Source organism: Gadus chalcogrammus, chromosome 2 (assembly GCF_026213295.1).
Source record: "Gadus chalcogrammus isolate NIFS_2021 chromosome 2, NIFS_Gcha_1.0, whole genome shotgun sequence".
NCBI lineage: Eukaryota > Metazoa > Chordata > Actinopteri > Gadiformes > Gadidae > Gadus > Gadus chalcogrammus.
The window spans coordinates 11,623,171-11,643,581 of NC_079413.1; the positions used below are offsets into that span (position 1 = coordinate 11,623,171).

General features: G+C 42.8%; 1 protein-coding gene across 1 annotated transcript in view; it reads right to left on the reverse strand.

Moving 5' to 3' along the window:
* pitpnc1a (phosphatidylinositol transfer protein cytoplasmic 1a) overlaps positions 1 to 20,411 on the reverse strand; it is a 49,905-nt gene that overhangs the window by 14,142 nt on the left and 15,352 nt on the right. The window contains exons 2-4 of the mRNA XM_056580809.1: positions 15,018 to 15,166; positions 8,868 to 8,956; positions 8,261 to 8,268 (exon numbers count right to left, since the gene is read on the reverse strand). Coding sequence (XP_056436784.1) covers positions 8,261 to 8,268; positions 8,868 to 8,956; positions 15,018 to 15,166 — 246 coding nt within the window. The remainder of the gene's footprint in view (positions 1 to 8,260; positions 8,269 to 8,867; positions 8,957 to 15,017; positions 15,167 to 20,411) is intronic.

A 20,411-nucleotide genomic window follows, 5' to 3' on the forward strand; every position in this document is an offset into this window, starting at 1 on the left:
CGGCGTTCAGAAAGGTTCAGCACGGTTCAGAAAGGTTCAGTATGCGTTCTGAACCTTTCTGAACGCTCTCTGAACGCAAGCAGCTAGCAGTGTTGCCTGTGTGTTTAGCCATGCATATGATCGGGTGAAAAAAAGGTAAAATCTATAGCCTGAGATACAGGGGAGGAGCTCATTAGCATATAACTCTGAATTTCTGAACGCCATTCTGAACGCCGTTCAGAACGGCGTTCAGTTTGTCGAACGGCATTTGGAACGGAGTTTGGAACGGCGTTCAATACGGCGTAAGGTTTGTCGAAAGGCGTTGAATACGGCGTAAAGTTGGTCAGAACGGCATTCAATACGGCGTAATGCTGGTCAGATCGCCTTTAATTGTAGGCGAATTGTGGCACACTCGGCTTTCCATAGTTCAGCGGGGCAAGACACGACGCCGCCAAGGCTTTCAAAAGTATGACTACACTGCACGCATGAAGTGTCTGAAGAAATGCGGGAGGATCATAATGCTTCCGTTTATAATCCCATGTAATTTGAGCTACATGAATTAAGCACCTCATTGAGCATGGAGGAACCCAAAGAGCGGACGCTGCACGTTTTCGCGAGGACGAACTGTCCATTAATTCAGGTAAGGAAAACGGTTACAAGGCTCACTAGTCATCTCTAGTGTTTTAAAACTTAGCCAGGATTTTATTGAAACAAAAATCGCGTTGGGTAGGCAGCGTCTAGGAGGTCATTTGTTTGTGTGCTAGGTTTCACAATCTAACTTTACCATATTGGCAGCCCTGCTGTAGTGGCCCCAGATACAACAAACCATGCTGACCATTGGTTACTGACGGTAGCTTTAGCTTCAGTAGCAGCTCTGACCATGCTTAGTGCATAGGTTACTGACGGTAGATTTAGCTTCAGTAGCAGCTCTGACCATGCTTAGTGCATAGGTTACTGACGGTAGATTTAGCTTCAGTAGCAGCTCTGACCATGCTTAGTGCATAGGTTACTGACGGTAGATTTAGCTTCAGTAGCAGCTCTGACCATGCTTAGTGCATAGGTTACTGACGGTAGATTTAGCTTCAGTAGCAGCTCTGACCATGCTTAGTGCATAGGTTACTGACGGTAGCTTTAGCTTCAGTAGCAGCTCTGACCATGCTTAGTGCATAGGTTACTGACGGTAGATTTAGCTTCAGTAGCAGCTTTAACCATGCTTAGTGCATTGGTAACTGACGGTAGCTTTAGCTTCAGTAGCAGTTCACCGTGTTTGGTTTAAGTTTTTGCTATGCTTTTGGAAAGCTTGCTATAATACGTACCATTCATTACGTACCCATCCCTTAAATAGACTAACCTAAGCACGAAGGAGGGCTTTATCAACCCTCTTCATTCGAAACAGGCACTTGGTGGTTGGTTTGCACAGTACAATATTTCCCTGGAAGCTTTCAAACTGTCAAAGTGTTGATCAATGAGCAATATTAATGCCAAAGTTAAGCTCCTACATCATGTCATCATCAGGCCCATCTACAATCTTCCATTCCTATCAAAGGCTCTGGAGAAAACAGTTGCAGCACAACTTCAGGATCACCACATACAAAATAATCTGTTTGAGAAATTTCAGTCTGGTTTCCGCCCTGGCCATAGTACAGAAACTGCTTTGGTCAGGGTCACCAACGACCTCCTGATGGCAGCAGACACCGGTTCACCATCACTCCTCATCCTCTTGGATTTAACAGCTACTTTTGACACAGTCGACCACAATATCCTCCTCCACCGCCTGCAATACACCATTGGACTCACAGGAAATACACACAACTGGTTCACCTCTTACCTCACCGGCAGAACCGAGCACTTCGCCCTGGGCAAGGCAAAATCACACACCCACAGTGTCATCTGCATTGTCCCCCAGGGCTCGGTGTTGGGCCCCACCCTTTTCTCCATCTACATGCTCCCCCTGGGCAGGGTCATCAGCAGGCATGGGTTATCTTACCATTGCTATGCTGATGACACACAGCTGTACCTCAGAACCACCCCCACTCCTTCTTGCCCCCTGCCAACATCCACACTGACCACCTGCCTGGAGGATATAGAGGCGTGGATAAAGCTGAACTTTCTTCAATTAAACAGCTCTAAAACAGAAGCCATCCTCATCGGCACACCACATCAGCTCCGCTCCTCCCGCATCACCAATATCACTTTCTCTGGCCAAAACATTCCCCCTTCCACATCTTTCACCAACCTGGGTGTTATAATTGACCAGCAACTGAACTATGACACCCACATCAATCACCTCCGCAAGACCGCATTCTACCACCTCAAAAACATGCCAAACTCCGGCCTACACTCACCCTGGCAGATGCAGAGAAGCTCGTCCGCGCCTTTGTCTCCACCAGGTTGGATTACTGCAATGCACTTCTCACCGGGATCTCTGGCAAGAGCAACCAGAAGCTCCAGTACATACAAAACAGCGCTGCCAGGATCCTGAAGAGGGTGCGCAAATATGAACACATCACCCCCATCCTCAAATCTTTCACTGGCTCCCTGTCACATTCGGAATTGAATACACGGTCTCCCCCCTCATCCACCAGTGCATCCATGGACATGCCCCCCCCCCCCCCCCTACCTCCAGGAGCTCCTCACGCCCCAGACCACCTCACACACCCTTCGCTCTGCATCAGCACACACCCTCAGACCACCTAAGACCAAGCTCCGCACCATGGGCGATCGGGCTATCTCCGCCGCTGCCCCAAGACTATGGAACGCCCTCCCTGACAACCTGAAGGCCCCACAGACTAAAGCTTATTTTAAACGAAACCTTAAGACTTATCTTTTTAAAAAAGCCTTTTGCTCATTTCTCTTTTACTGTATATGTATTATATGTTTTAACAACCCTTTTTTCTCTCACTCTGTAGCGCTTTGAGATTTTCGAATGTAAAGTGCTCTATAAAATAAAATGTATTATTGTTTATTATTATTATGTTCATGTCAATGTCAATGTTTTTAGAAAAATACTTGATTAGGGTGTTCTGGTCCGGGACCAAGGCCCAATCCCAATTCACCCTTATCCTTATCCCTACCACCTTAGCCCTACTCCTCGCGGTAGGGCTCTCCTAATAGTAGTTTCATTGAGGGTTAAGGCTAAAGGAAAGGGCAAACTAGCCCTTGAAAGTACGATTTTTCGAGAGACACACCAAAAAACAAGGGTTATGAGAAATCTCCTGCAATGCCTTGTGAGAAAATAGAAAATCAAGGAAAATCCTGGGCAAGATGGCGGCAAAAGATGAGGATCGAAAAACACAAATGTAAGCGTTTTCTATGTTAATAAAATTAAGAAAAAAGAATCACCCTCACATTATCATTATTCCATTTCAATGCAGTATAGGCATCTTCTTTATAACAAGCATAACAACAAAATCGCTAGTATGCATTGCTCCAGCTATGAAACTTGCTACCTAGCGAACTTTACAACATTGATGATTTTGCATGAGAGTCCTGGACATATTTCCATGTCCAATTTCCCCCCTTTGATGGCATGTCGATTGATGGCATGAAACTCTTACGATGTTGTCTTTGGAGTCTGAACAATGTTACATTAAGGGACTCCAGGTTTGAAGATTAGCTAAAATTAGCTGTGTGGAAAAGGAAATAATTCATTTAAAAAAAAAAAAAATTGGAAGGACTTTAACTACTTGAAACTAGTTATATTGAATGCATGTGTATGGTATTCTATCCTATCATATCGGCACAGGGATCAAAACGCAAATCAAAGTATATTTATACGTTTATTTGACATTATGTGTATCACAAGGATTGTAGGATTGATCCTACAACATCAACGTTAGTTATATTAGCATGTTGTGTAGGTAGGCTAACTACAACAAAACCTTTTTGCAATATATTCTACATACCTCAAACTCATCCACCAGCATTCCAAGGCGTTGAAAACGGCCTTGAATAAACTCTTTTTTTCCAAATTTCACAGATCCGCTGGCAACGGCAAAAAGGGGTTTAAAACCAATGCAAGAAAAATCACTACAGCTGACGCTGGTATTGTGAGACTCAAAACAACAAGCAACAAACTCATCGCGTCTCTTTACGTAAACGCTGTTGATGACTACTAATGACGTAAATGGGTCTTGAAGGATTGTCCCATATCTTAGGGGAAGAATTCCCCTTGGCCCTCTGTTTCGAGGGGCAAGTCGAAGCCATTCAAAGCAAGGGCCACTCAAAAACTAGGCATAGGGCTAAAAAAGAGAATTGAGATTGGGCCTAGGCTTGAACCCCTATTGGCCGTAGTCTACACTTAGGCATTGCTGAGAATGAATGCTATCTGCTCATAATGACATGTATCACATAGGGCTGGCCCGAATTATTCGAATATTCGAATACTCGTTCGGAAAATTAGCATTCGAAGCTTAAATCAGTATTCTGAGCTTTTTTCACGTACGTGACGTTACCAGAGCGAGGGAGGCAAACTATAAGCGTCAGCGACACCAAGCAGAGAAGCTAGAGAGGTGGAGGAAGAATAGATATCTTGTCTCCCTTTACTTTATAACACAACATTATCGGGTCTCTGGAGGAAAAGTAATACTTAAAACCTTAGCTTAGTTGTTTGTTTACGTTCGCTGTACAGCGCCGCGCCAATCAACTGTGACTGGCTTGCTGCAGAGCGTGAGCGTCTTGGGAATACCCGGTCAATATAATGGATATAATATGGACACATAAGACAATCAATATTCGGTATTTGTTATGGATTTATTGTACAAATTCCCTCAAAAGATGCACGTACCAGGATGAATTGAAAAGCTCCCGTAAGGGCTGAGATGGCAGAGAACAGCTGATTTGGAACGGAGCAACAGCTGTTCGCTTTCACGGGGAAAAACGAAGGAACTTCAACCTACTTAGGCCTACTAATTAACGTTCAAAAGCTATTAAATCTTCAACAAAATATGCAGATACTGTCAAAATCGGTTCCAGGGAGTATATAGGGATTATTAATGTTGTTTTTTATGGTGTTTTTTTCTGGAACGAGTATTCGAATATTCGCTCGGAAAAACCAACAAGTATTCGAAGCCTGAAAAATGGCATTCGGGCCAGCCCTAGTATCACAAAAAGGTTTCACTTTGGATAATAGTATCAGCTTAAATTGTATAAATCGTTAGATAATAGCAAGTTGTCATTCCTTCTGGCTGCCATGACCTCACTACTCACTACTCAACAACAATTCCTCCAACAGGGTCTTCATAAACGTCTTTGAGTATTTAGAAAAGCGCTATAAAAAACTGATCAATTATTATTATTATTATCTATTTGTGGTGAAGGTAAATCACCTGAAATAGGGTTTTAGTATAGATGTCTTAACATCCGGGAGGGAGTAAGGTCAGCCAGGCAAGGTAATGTACCTGGAAACCATTCCTTACTACTGCCTCTCATCAGTTCTAGTCAATTGACCCAGAGAGATGCTGATGCTGCAGTATGAGTCTCTTAACCCCTTCCTGAGGGAATCTACCCATTCAAAGAGCCGCAGGACATAATATAAAAACACGGACCAGGTCAGGGTGATTGCTAACTAGGGGGAGGATGAGGCAGTGTTTATTAAGCCTGATTTTGGGAAACATTTGGAACAATGCCACCGTGTTTACCTCCAGTGGTTTCAACTCTTTTGTTTTTTGTTGAGGGGAGTGTTTTGCTTTTTTATTCTTTTCAAATCAATGTAAGTCATTTCTGTAAGTCATTATACATCTATAAATAAATGTTTACTTTGTGAGTTACTCTGTGTTGCACTTAGAAAGAAGCTTGGTCATTTTATCTTGTCATCTTTGCGTCTCATTGCAATTGATATGAGCATTGGTTTGTTAGTTATTATGTTAATAATAAGTTAATTACCGTCGTAATTTTTTTTCTGATTGTTTAGTAATTAACATACAAAACAATCGACTAAATAATCAGTGCCAAAGCGTTTGTCATTAGCGACGTGGTAAAACAAAGTTCTCATTAGGCAAGGTAAAGGTGTATTTACGTTTTGCATGCAGGACCACATTCTTTTCCTGGTCAACCGACCATGCATACAGTATCGTTTGAGTTGGTTTCAAGTGCATGGAAGAGTCACATGCACTAACTTTGCCATATTATGAAGGACGTCCTTTAGCTGACGTAATTTCAATGAAACTGTGTGTTTCTTGCATGTCCTTGGACAACTACTGTCCAACGACCCCATTCCCAAATGGACTGGTGTCAGCAAGGGACCTTGTCTATCTAACAATGGAATCCCCTTTCTTCTATCTGTACATTTATACACTTTTCAGTTCAATCCCAAAGGACACAAATTCTACCCAAGGATGTGCCGTCATTGGAGTTACAATGTATGTCTCCTGACATTTCCAACCAACATAATCGTCCATCTTATCATTAATGTATAATTATATATTAATTTTATTTATTTCACCTGTTGACTACAAACTTCGCAACTTGTCCCAGGATGAACAACCTCCAAGGCGGATAGACCATAACGGCGGTCAGACCCATAGAAGTATAGCTCTAGGTGATTTAAGAACCTTGTAGATTTGTTTAATATGCATAATGAGTAATACAACGGTGTTGGTACATGGCATATTTTGTCCTCAGCATAATATTTATTTCAGGAGAAGTATTTAATTTAAATTGAGCATGATCATTAGAAGCCACACTAGGAGCATCAACCAAGCATCTTGAATGAAACCTTTAAATCAAGGGCAGCAACAACAAAGGAAGAAGACTAAGGGGAATGAACATCATAGAAACTTGAGGGTTAGCCATGATTGGAAACAGCCTTGCCGGGAGGAAGGGGGAAATGGACATGTCTGCGAGGACGCAAGACAACTAATGTGGCGGCAGTAGCTCAGGGGGGCCTGCCCGTCATTCCGACACCTCATTGTTCCGACGTCTCAATGGTCCGAAATATTTCCCATTAGATCGACATGCCACTATGCCGACGGTTCAATGTTACGAAAACGGAACCCATTGGTCCGAAGGGCCTTTTGTCAGACTTTTCAAAAAGGAGGCACATTAGGCCGACGGTTCAATATGCCGAATAGGCCTACATATAAAGAGTTTTATACCTCGCTCGCGCTCTCTCTCTCCCTCTCTCTCTTTTGTCACTTTGCTCTCCAATATTCATCGTGAACGTAATATGTAGTCCTAGGTTGTATTTTGGTGCTTAGTGTGAGAGAGAGAGAGAGAGAGAGAGAGAGAGAGAGAGAGAGAGAGAGAGAGAGAGAGAGAGAGAGAGAGAGAGAGAGAGAGAGAGAGAGAGAGAGAGAGGTATAAAACTCTTTATATGTAGGCCTATTCGGCATATTGAACCGTCTGCCTAATGTGCCCCTTGTTTGACTTATCGGACAAACGGCCCTTCGGAACAATGGGTTCCGTTTTCGTCGGCATAGTGGCATGTCGATCAAATGGGTAAAAATATTTCGGACCATTGAGACATCGGAACAATGAGGCGTCGGAATTACGGCATGGCACCAGCTCAGGAGCTTACCCAAACTGCTCCCTATGAGCTGGCTGTCATGGTTGATGCTCTCAGTGTGTGAACGTGTGTATGAATGGTTATAAGTCGCTTTGGACAAAAGCATCTGCTAAATGCCCTGAATATAAATGTAAATAATTGCCCGAAGTATAAGTAACTAATGGATTTAACATAGTAAAGAAGTCAGGAGCTTAGCATGGCATCAGTACGAATCATATGTTTTTGGCTGCAGGGTCATTGCAAATGCTAACTAACTTGGCACTCATTTAGAGAGATGTAAGGATATTATCAACGGGTGCAAGAAAAATGAATACAAACTATTGAATGAACTAAATACAATGTAAACAAGGTTATAAGATAACAAGGTTATATCATTTGTATATACTTTAATATTATTATTAAATGGTTTGCAGACAGTAGCCGAGAGGTTTACTGCGCCTGCCTATTGATGAGATGAGGCCATTAAATTGTAACCTCTCCCAGGCACATTTTTGACTCAAGGCATCTCTGGCCTAATGGATTCATGGAATCCATGTTGCCTGTCAACAAGCATGGCTGATTAGCACAGATTTATTTCATGACTACCTCTCAGATCCTTAAGAATGACAAGAAATCGAGCCATGGGGCAATTTATCAATGTGTGCGTGTGCGTGTGCGTGTGCGTGTGTGTGTGTGTGTGTGTGTGTGTGTGTGTGTGTGTGTGTGTGTGTGTGTGTGTGTGTGTGTGTGTGTGTGTGTGCGTGTGTGTGCATCCCATCATCAGTTGAAAATACTCACAGTGTATTCTGATTGGATGCCCAGCAGTACATTCATTCCAGGAGCCATGGGGAAGAAAGGAAGAGAAAGAGAGTAAATGAGCGCATGAAAATGTAAGATAAAATCAATGAGCTACTACCAATGGAAAGATTTGTTTAATGTTTGTCCTTCTCTAACTAACTAGCAATACTAGTACTACTAAGGGTGTATTTTTTATTGAGTAATACCTGTAAGTGTGTCTTACTAGTTGAGCAGTACTTTTTAAGGTGTATCGAAAGTAGTAGTTCTAGTTAGGGTGTTTTACTAATTGAGTACTACATGTTATGTTGCAATACTAGTTGAGTACTGCCTGTTATGATGTAATACTAGTTGAGTACTGTCTGTTATGGTGTATTACTAGTTGAGTAGTACCTGTTATGGTGTATTACTAGTTGAGTACTACCTGTTATGATGTATTACTAGTTGAGTACTGCCTGTTATGATGTATTACTAGTTGAGTACTACCTGTTATGGTGTATTACTAATTGAGTACTACCTATTATGGTGTATTACTAGTTGAGTAGTACCTGTTATGGTGTATTACTAGTTGAGTAGTACCTGTTATGGTGTATTACTAGTTGAGTACTACCTGTTATGGTATATGGATAGTAGTTCCAAGCCTTCTCGGTCACATAGAAGATTTTGGGGACAACGGCTCTGGCCCAGCTGGGCAGCTTGCTAAGAGAAACACAACAGGATGTAGGGTTGAGTGGTGTGTAACGCAAACAGCCACAAAGAACATGAACACATTGGAGAGGAGGCACTGAGATACAGAGATAAAGAAAAAAACTGTTCATGGTGTAAGCCAAAATAGATGGAGTTCCTCCATCCAAAATGAATCCTTATCACCCATTTCATGCGACTACCTTCTCCAGACATCAAATACAGGGGTAGGGAAACACGTTGATATTAATGTTACACCCACTGGGGCAGGTTTATTAGTTCAGCCAAGATTCACTTAACATTGACTCGATTTGGGAAAACAATTACATCCTTTTTCTTTGAATGTTTGGCATAATTTGGTGTATGTGTGTTTCTGTATCTCTCTACATCCCTCTTTCTCAGTTAATCTTCCTCTCCCTCCATCTCTCCATCACTCTCTCTATTTTTCTTTCTTGCCATCTCTATCCATTTCCCATTCTCCCCCTCTCTCTAACTCTCCCTATCTCTTCCCCACTCCTTTTCTGTCTCTCTCTGTCCCTTTCTCATTCTCTCTCCCATACTCTCTGCCGTGCAGAGAGTATGTGAGAGAGAATGGCGTGCTCCCTATCCCTCTCATTCTCCCTCTTATATTTCCACTCTGTCTCACTATCCCTCTCTCTTTACCCCTCTCTCTTCCTTTCCCTCTCTTTCTCTCCACCCTCTCACTTTTTCCAATGCAGACATACATATATTTATACATAGTCTGCAGCTATTAGATTGTGGCAGGTGGTTTGTGGGCGGTGAGAAAAGAGAGGAGGGGGGAGGGGGGAGGGTCCAACAGAGATTGCTCAAATTAGCCATCGTGCGCACATGCCTGACCTCCTCTAGTCCCTCCCATCCCCCGTCCCCTGTCCCTCCAACACACACGCGCGCCCACACACGCGCACACACACACACACACACACACACACACACACACACACACACACACACACACACACACACACACACACACACACACACACACACACACACACACACACACACACACACACACACACACACAGAACTTTCCCTAGTTGTCCCCAGCTATTTTCCATTGTCCGGTGGTTGCATCGGATACACACCTTCATCTCACTTAGTGTCTCCCATTGGCATTCTATTAGTAAATGTGCTTCAAAGACTCAAATTAGAAAAATAAATAAATAAACAACAGCACAGCAGTCTATGATAGTCATACAAATGTATGCGTTAGACATTTAGTAAAAAAATCAAGGAATACATACAATACAACTCAGTATAATACGGAAAGGATATACTCATGTGTAACTGACGCTGGGGTCAGTCTTACTATCCAAATGATAAATGGAACGTGAGCCACTAAAACAAGATAGGTTCAACAACATACTCCAGTATTTTTGGAAACTCCTTTCACAGATCTGTGACTTTATTGGTCAAGTAGGCATTGGGACATCAGCATAGCTTTTCCATAACTTGAAGGATTCAAATTACACCCCTGGCTGTTAGCTCCTCGTCCCTGCGGCCTGATTTAGACCTCTATGTATAATACCTATAGGGGTGCATTATGTGGCAAGGGCCAGTTTTAGTGTAAGGTCACCATGCACACATGTGTGGTTGTAAATACACATGCAAAATTCACACACTCACACAGACAGACATTCATACGCACATGCACACACACAATTGCGCGCACACACACAAATACACAGAGGTGTATTTATGGAGTACTGTCCCTCCCAAAACCACCCCCAACATGTGAAGTCGATCATACAACCAACAGCGAGTAACAAGGTATTTTCCAGACACAGTAGGCACCCTTGACCCCCCCCCCCCCCCACACTCACACACACCAGAGGAGATCGCCCCTCTGGCTTAGAAGCCACAGCTGACGGTATTCAATGATGCTCCAAAGCTATTGAAAACACTGCAGACTCTCGTTAGACTTGTGAAAAACATGATATATGTGTGTGGCAATGTGTTTGTGTGTGTGTCTGTTTTTGACGTGTGTGTTTGTGAGTGTGTGTGTGATGGATGTGTGTTTGTGTATTTCTGTATTCTTTGGGTGTGTGTTAGGCTGAAAAAACATGTGTAGTGGACGACCCATTCTACAGCAACTACACAGAAAACATGGTGGTGGTTAGTGAGGTCCCCCCTTCACTGTAAAGCCTCTTTGAGTGTCTAGAAAAGCGCTATATAAATTCAATCCAATCCATTATTATACCATGAAAATAGTAAAAGAGCTTACAAAAACAGTATAAGCTGTGTTGCTGGAATCGGTGAGTTATGTATTTAGGTGGTGTATTGTGAGTGCTAAGTGTGGACATGAAAACAAGGAAAAAGTGTAAATTTTCTCCTTGTGAATGTATCTTTAAAATCAAAAAATACAAAATTACAATTGCAACATTCATGTATCATTCACTAATAAAACTACATTTATTGATATATATGTCTGCTAACATTCATCATCTATTTAAACTTTGTATTGTTGTATTTTAGTAGGGCACCACTAAAAATAAGACCTTGGTCTCAATGGGTTACCCTGTTGAAATAAAGGTTTGAATAAACAGGAAAAAAACACTGCATAAGTAGAGATGTTCCGATACCATGTTTTCCTTCCCGATACCTATTCCGATACCTAAACTAGAACATCGTGCTATGTGCTGATACAGAGTATGATTTTTTGGGGGGGACGACATAATATTATTTATTTATATTAACAGCTGTATACTATTAACCCTGTATGGCTTTGATATGAATGCTATCAGTGTTGAATGGCCTTCCTCAGGTTAAACCCTTTGTAAAACACGAAAAAATACACACAGCATCAAGCATTATTAACTAGTAACTACTAATAGCACTTGTTCTTATTGAAGGGTCTTACAATGACAAGAATGTACTAATTCTAAGTCGTGCCACAACCGCCCCCTTCGTTGATTGTCTTCACTCCCTCTCCTTGTGTTTCCCTGATTGTCCTCACGCACCTTAATTGTTTTCACCTGTCCCTCATCAACATTCCCCTTTTTCTTTAGTATTTTACTGTTTCCTTTCTTCTGTGCCAGTTTGTCTCATTTTCCTAGCGATATCCATGGTTCCTGGGCCTCATTTATTAACCATTCTTACGCACAGATTTGGGCGTAAGGAGTGTGCACGACCATTGCCACGAAAAGTGTTGAATTGACCAAAATGTACTTATACTTAGGAATGTGTGTAAATATAAGCACAGCTCTGGCCATGCGTACGAACAGAATCTATGGGTAGAATAGCGATATTGCAAGCAAAAGCTAAGCATTTAAGAGTGTCAAACTATGCATTAAGCAATCAACACCCACATATTTCCTGTGTTTCCTTTAATTAAATAATATTACATGTCTAATTTAAACAGACAAATTGGTGTCAAACCCTATAAAATAAAGCTGTGAGAATTTTTTAAATGTAGTGCATGTTGCTGATGTCTCACGTCTGTGGGCTGCGACTCTTTTTTGGGCGTCTCATTACTCCTGATAGTGTTCTCTCTTCTGACCAGACTGAATTAACGGCATCAGTCATTTTTTCCCATGCAGCAAGCTTTCTTTTATTTGTAATGCCTCCTGCAATAAGTGAGCCTAAAAGTAACTTTTGGTTTAATTCAACCTTGTTTACGAGCATTTCCATTCCATTTCGAGAAGTTAATTTTCTTTGCTTCACTCTCTTTGCCATTATAGCGGTGAGGGGAAGAAAGACATTCACATGGTTGTTAAAGGGATGCGTTGTGTCCTCATCTTCATCTTCAAACCGCCTATCCGGGGTCGGGTCACATGGCAGAAGCTCCAGCAGGGGCCCCCTGACTTACCTTTTCTTGGTAAGGAAAGGGAAGTCTGTGACCATACATGGTTAATTGGAGGTGTTTCTGAATGCAAATTGGCTAAGCATGCATGAGCATGGTACTTAAGCACAGTTAGGATTTATCAAGATAGATTACTTATTGACGTGCATATGATTGCTTTGCACATGTTTGATGATTACACATTTTTTTTGTACTGTAAGCACATCCTAAATTTCAAATGTAAGAGAGAATTGAAAGCCTTCCCTACGCGTGGTTGATACATGAGGACCCTGGTTTCCTGATACATGCCTGTTGACTCCTGACTTCAACTTTGCCTCCTCCATGCCGGATTGTTTGCCTGATGTACGTCTGATTATCTGTGTACCGACCCACTATGCCCAAGCCTTCTCCCTGCCGGATTGTTTGCCTGAGCTACTTATTTCCCCTGTACCGAACAATCCTCTAGTAAAGACCATTCTCTCTACAACCTTTTGCCTCCTGAGTCGTGCTTTTGAGTCCTTTATCTCTTGTTGCTGACCCAGCCAATACAAGACACTTAGGATAAAAAGCCTCTGCTAAAAGACGAAAATGTAATGCTAATAAATGTACAGAGAATGAATTTTATTGAATCTTTTATCTAGTTTGACTGAAAAATAAGTTATTCCTCAATCAAACTACTACTTGCGTACTTGCTTACCCGATACTGCTTTTTAGTATTAGGGACATTTCCTATATTGGTATCGGTATTGGAACGACTCTAATAAAAAAGTACGATATCTCCCACCATCCTCCGCCATGGAGCGTAGACGTTGACACGTTGTGACGGCTCTCCCTTTAACGTTAGGGATAACTGGGCAGAAAGTATCCATTTAACTTGGTTATAGAGGACAACTGATGATGACAGCAGCTCCATAAAGCTCAGTGTGTTTGCATAAAGGGAGGACATGATACATGTCCCCTCTACACAATCCGGGCATGGATCAAGCTTATTAGAAGCACCGGGATGAAGGCATGTTTGCTGTTTTTGGTTTGTTGATTTTTTGTGGAGATTGTGGATGGTGGTAGGATGACAGCTCATGTCCCTCAGGTAGGGGTTTCATCAAAGAAAACAGGAATGTTTGAGCGCATGTGTGTCGCTGATTTAGTCAAAAGTTGATGCACACCCTGTTTGTGGAGGGCATGAGGACTCAGGCACTCGGCATGATTCTTTAAATAACTTCTTCAATACCTTTTAATTAATTTTATTAATTTACTGTCGGTGTGACTGATCATTTTTCATATTGTTTCAACATCTGGATAATTTTTTTGTTTTTCTTTTATTTAGTAATCTTTCTACACTAACTTTAAAAGCATGTCTGGTAACATATTTTATCGTACAAATATACCTGGATGACCATTAGCCTTGACCATCTCACCCTCAATAGTTGTGTTTGGGAATAAGATCACTCAGCTACTTACTTACTCACAATTTTGGGAGAGTTGGAAGGACACTGAGATAATAATTATTTATCTCTTCAGTCAGTTAGGAGGAGACACTTTCATCAAAAGCAACTCCAGACACAGGTGATTAAGTCTTCTTGTTCAATGATATTTGAATACATGTAGGTTATGGCGATTGGCAATTGCTGGGGGTGAAACACCATCGCCACTACACTACCCAGCCCCTCCATACATAACTAGGGCCTTTTTACATAAACATGTGCTGGCTTGGCTCACCTCAGTTAGACTTGTTGCATCAGCATAGCACGGCTGGGATTTCACAATCCATTGCAACAGGGTTTATTGCTTGAAGGTATGTCTTTAATGGATGATCAGCTTGCCGAAATCGACAACAAAAAAACACACATTCTAATTTGCCTATTTAGGTTTATATCGATTCATAACCCATTGTAAATAAAGAATGATTTGTTTCAGAAAGGCTGAACACACACAATGATAAACACAATGAAGTTAATGTTACATAGGCCTATTCCCTCTTTTTTGCTTCTTAATCTCAAAAGATCATTGAGAGCTGATTTATTTCAGTTTGGCCTTGTTTACACACACTCTACAATGTTTCAAACATATGTCCTTGATATAAGGTAAAGAAAATGCGTTGAATAACAGTATCAGTGTTCTAATAGTGTGAACATTATAATCAAACTAAAATCACTGCAGAGCAACATGCTGATATTTTGTAGTTGGGGAACAACAGAGAGGAATAGATCCGTCATTGAGATCGATAAACATGACCCCCTGCATGTTGGCATCTGGCGGATGGGGAGAGGGACTCACTTGTTGAGGTAGACCCGCTTCTCTGTGAACTGTCCCTGGCCGTGCTCAGGGTCCAGGTAGGGCTGGTTCTGGACCACCTCCACGCCCTCGCCACGCTCACTCTGCTCATGGCTGTGCTTGCTGATCATGTACAGCTGGCCGATCTGGTACTGGAGTGCAGACAGGAATGCACAGGCAGACCAACAGACAGATAGCGACACAGATGGATGGGCAGACACACACACCAACATGCACACAAGCAGACACGGACAAACCAACAGATAGAGACAGATGGATGGGAACATACACACACACACACACACACAAACAAACAAGGATAGACGGACAGGAATACACACACACAAACACACCAGACAGGAAAAAGAGAAACACAAAATACATGTTTCCCTGTTGAATCACGTGTAAAGCTCTTCCTGACTGACGGCCATAGCCCATATCTCATATCTCCTTCTACTTGTTGCCGTGCACCTGAGATATTCCTTTTAAAGAGGGTTTTAAATGGAAATGCTTATCTAATGGCAGTTAAGTCCACACTTGCCAGAACGATACAATTTGAATGATATCTGTTAATATAGACAAACTAAATAAAAGCACTCGATCAAACGGTGCGTGCCCCCATTGGGGCGGATCCATTCTGTACATTGGTGCAATTGGCTGTTTCCTCTGCGTTTGTATTCATATGAGCTATGACAGCAGGCAGCTTATATATCCTTTGTGCGAGTGATGCTACAACATACCATAATCAACCAGCTGTTGCTGTTTGAAAAACCCGGCATCAACGCTTCAAGAAGTCATTGAACTTCACAGGCAGCTCAATTCAACACGAGGTCAACAACAGCAAATCCCAAAGCCTCTACGGGTGGGAGTTTGCCCTACCCCCTAACCTCCACACTCAAGGGTGGGGGGTGGGGGGGGGCTGTCACTGATTGCGCTGGCGTTGTCATTCGTTAGACTCCCAAGCAACGGTTGTCATGTGAACAGAAAAGCTTGGAGACTGACCACTCCACCACACCCTGTTTTGGCTTCAACGCCCACGCAAGTAGAAAATAACTAACCGGGGCAACAATGGTGACATCCAATCCAGTCCAGCACCACATCATCCTCCTCCTTTACTCTTTACCCACTGGCATAATTGGACCTCAATGTGATCGCCACGGGTGGGTCGCATGAGAGGAATGATGTCACACGGTTTGAGTATTTCCCACTCAGTTATGAAAATAACACAAGCAGGGGCGCGATTTCTGATGCCTGCTTGGGGCCCATTTTCTGTGTGAAGGTAAGGTAAGTGATACACAGCAGCTGGAATAGACCCAGGGGCCATGCAGGATTTATTCTGCAGTTCAGAGAACTTCAGCCCAAGATAGCCCTGTGTTGAGATGGTGGAACAAGACACACTCCCACAGATACAAGCATTAACACACACACAAACACACACACACACATACACAACCACATGACCATCTCCATCTTTACAACCTCACACACACAATCGAAAACATGCAAACACACATACACAAACACAGAACTACACAACTACATACTTATCATCCATATATATTCACACACTCACATACACACGCATACACAAGCAAACACACTAACTTACTTGTGTGTACATGTGTGAGTTGTGTGTGTATACACACACAACTCACACATGTACACACATGTACACTGTGTGGCATCCCGCCACGTGGTCCTCGGCCTGGACGGGCCCGGGGTACCGTGGAGGACGGGGTGTACCACCCCCACCCACCAGCCGGCGATGGAGAGCAGCCCTTTCGGCACCCCAATCAGGGTGATTGGGGGACACCTGGCCGAAAGCACCGGAGCCATCTTAAAAGGAGGACCAGCACAGCACAGCACGGGAGAGCAAGGAGGAAGGTAGCGCTCGGGTGTGAGAGAGCCTGGAGGCCCACGGAGGCCCTAGAAACCGCGTCTACTTGGTTGTTTTGATTGAAGTGGATTGTTAATAAATGCCGGCAATGGCTTATCCAGCACACCAAAGTGTCGTTTGTCTGTGGAACCCGGCTCATTTGGGTAGCGGGTTACCACAACTGATAAACATACCGGTACACTCACACACACACTCAAACACAAACACACACACACACACACACACACACACACACACACACACACACACACACACACACACACACCAATCAGGAGCTGGAGGGTTAAGAGTCAGATCTCTCTACACTGAACCAGGAAAGAGAGGAATGCAGGGGCAGAAACATGACAGCTGAATGGAAAACCGGAGGATGGAGGATAGAAGGCAATAGAAGGGTGTTCCGATGTGGATTCTAGCAGGCCATGTTGTTCTTGTAGAACAGCTGTTCTAATCAGCAGGCGCAAAGTCACTTAGGAGCAGGTATCATGACTGAGGTTAATTACACCACATATACGCACGCACGCACGCACGCACGCACGCACGCACGCACGCACGCACGCACACACACACACACACACACATTTGTGTGACCAGGTTTCACAAAACAGACATAACACCGTTCATAACACTGTGGTTAATTAGAGTTTACACACACACACTCACGCGGATTAGGCATAATGTAAAAGAAAAGAGCTTGATCGTATCAAGACATTGAACACAAATGCACACACACACAAGATAAATTAGTGTCTGCTTAGATTTTTCACACAAAAACCATGCGTTGTACAAAGTTGTACTTTTGCACGTTGAATGTTGAGAGATATAGTTTTAGAAACTGAAATGGATACAAGGTTAGAGTTCAAAAGAGAGAGAGAGAGAGAGAGAGAGAGAGAGAGAGAGAGAGAGAGAGAGAGAGAGAGAGAGAGAGAGAGAGAGGCGTTACAGGTAGAGGGTAAGGCGAGAAACAGTCAAAGGAGGGTGGTTAATGAGAAGGGTTAGGGTTACGATTAAGGTTGGCCATGTGCAAAGCAGGTTTGAGCCATGTCCATCGGCAACGGCTGTCACAACGAATTCTGCATCCCACCGAATTGTGTGACCCCAGGGAGCGCTGTTGCACATTTTCTGCAACATGCACGTTTGAAGCATAGACAGGCATGAGATTTAAAGGTAACGTTGGCCGCGTTTGTCAGCGATCACTCAGAATGGGTGGATTTGTTTTTTGACACCGGGCGCACGTTAAAGTGGCTAAAGCAAAACGGTTGATATGCCTTTGTGGTGGCAAAAACTGTCGGCGCTGAAATGAGGATGACATATTTAAATCAGGTTGCTGTCAGGCGCTTCTACCCGAGGCACGCCGTGCTTCCACTGGAACTACAGGCTGCTGCCGCTTCAGTTGCCACTCAGAGTGCGCAATACTGTCGGCTCTGTGCTCTCGTTCCACAGTGGGCAGCGGTCATCAGATTGCACCAGCATCACACCAAACGTAGGCAAAGGGACCTCAGATCACCCCAAATTGGTGCCCTAATAAATTGGGCTCTACAATTAGGCTACCCTTACACTGCATGCGAATCCAGCCAAGTCACTGCAATCACACACATACTTCACATACAGACATTAGTTAATCGTTTATTTCATACTGCAGTAAAAAAACAACAACGGTGTGCATTATAACATGAATAAATAAATCAAACATAAGATCCCCCCCTCACCTTGTTATTAATTGTGATTAATTAATACATTCGATTTGATTTGATTAGCATTTTACAGACCCTTACAATGGATAGGGCGTTTAGTACGGTCCACCACCGTTGCTTCTCTGTTCTCTCCCCATAAAAAAATACTGTCAGTGTTTAATGACGTTGAGTTACCTTTGAGCATTTCCTATTATAATAATAATAATAATAATAATAATAATAATAATAATAATAATAATAAATGAAATGTATAAAGCGCTTAATATGGTACTCTAAGACGCTTCTATTATATTCTATTATATTATTAGGCTACTGTGTAAAATGCTGTTATGATTAATGTTTGTATCAAGAAACAAAGACCCATCATCACAGCCGTTGCCGTTGGACATGGCTAAAACCTGCTTTGCACATCCGCTATCAGAGTCAGGTAACCAACGAGTGACACTCTTATTCCCGCTCGCTCTCCTTGCTTGACCGTGATCTAGCCTCTAGGATCAATTTGCTCTTCCTCGGGTCCCCGGATGTTAACAGTGAATTTCATACTTTGAATTGCTGAATTTGGCGTGTTGAATTTGGGAACGTTGAAAACATTCAAGTAGAATTCTTTAACGTAAAATATTTGATTTGCAAAAAATCCAGATACGTTATTTCGATGCACAAATATTTAGTGCTTACAATTCAATGGCTTTTTATTTTCAAAATCTGATGAGACAGATTTACTTTCATACCACTGGCCACCCTTGTCAATTATCACAACTTGTCATTGAATGAATGTTTTTTTTTTTGCATCACGTAACTAAGGACTAATGACAATAAGAACATGCTATAAAGGAGCATTTCACCGGTGGAGGCATGAATATGTATTGAAATTGGGTCCTATATGTAGTCGAATAATAAAATAAAATTCTAATTTGGTGCCGTCTTGACCGAGAAAAGGCAGAAAGTGACTTTTTGGCGCTTGTGGATTGAAGACAACAACTCCCACCATGCACAACTTCGCTGGCGGCCACTCCCGCTGTTCATCTCCGCCTATCGGACACCTCCTTGTTCCATCTACTAATTGAACAAATCAGCGTGGAGCTTGACCCGACGTCACTGGCAGAGAGTAGTGACGCTTGCACAGAAGCATACGGCCAACATCTTTCTTTATTCTGGGTGGAAATAGTAACATAGTTACGCCAATAAATGCGTTTATGAAAGCATTTTTAGCGAGAAATGTGCATTATACTTTCATCAAGGTTCGCTCGTTGAATGTGAAGGATGTTTGGTTTGATAGTTATGACGAAGAGGGAACGCTCCATTCACTTGCATGGACAGCGTCTCTGGTTGCTAAGCAACCTCAACGTCTTGGCAGACTATCTGCTGATCAACACTACGAATGCTGGAAACACACCAGACACACCATGTGAAGTTATTTAACCCGATTATTGTTATTTATATCCGAGATTATTTAATCTAACCCGATCTAAACTCTATCGTGCACCCAAACACGGCGGCGTTTGGGTTTCCTACCTCGGACTCCTAAATCCAGCGCAGCCACAGGCGCGTTGGCGCGTTGAACCATTTTTGTGACACACAATGATCAAGCGTCAAGTTAGGCACGTTACACGTGTTTGGTGTGGCCGTAGCATTATGCGGTTTCACCCAAAAAATCGGCTTTGTGCGGACGGGGCCAAGAAGGCGAACATCACGTCACCAAGTCACCAAGACAGCGCCAGGCGACTTACGCCACTATCTGCCAATGGATCGTGGATGCCTGGGCTGATATAACAGTCTCAATTGTGGTCCAAGCTTTCACGAAGGCAGGAA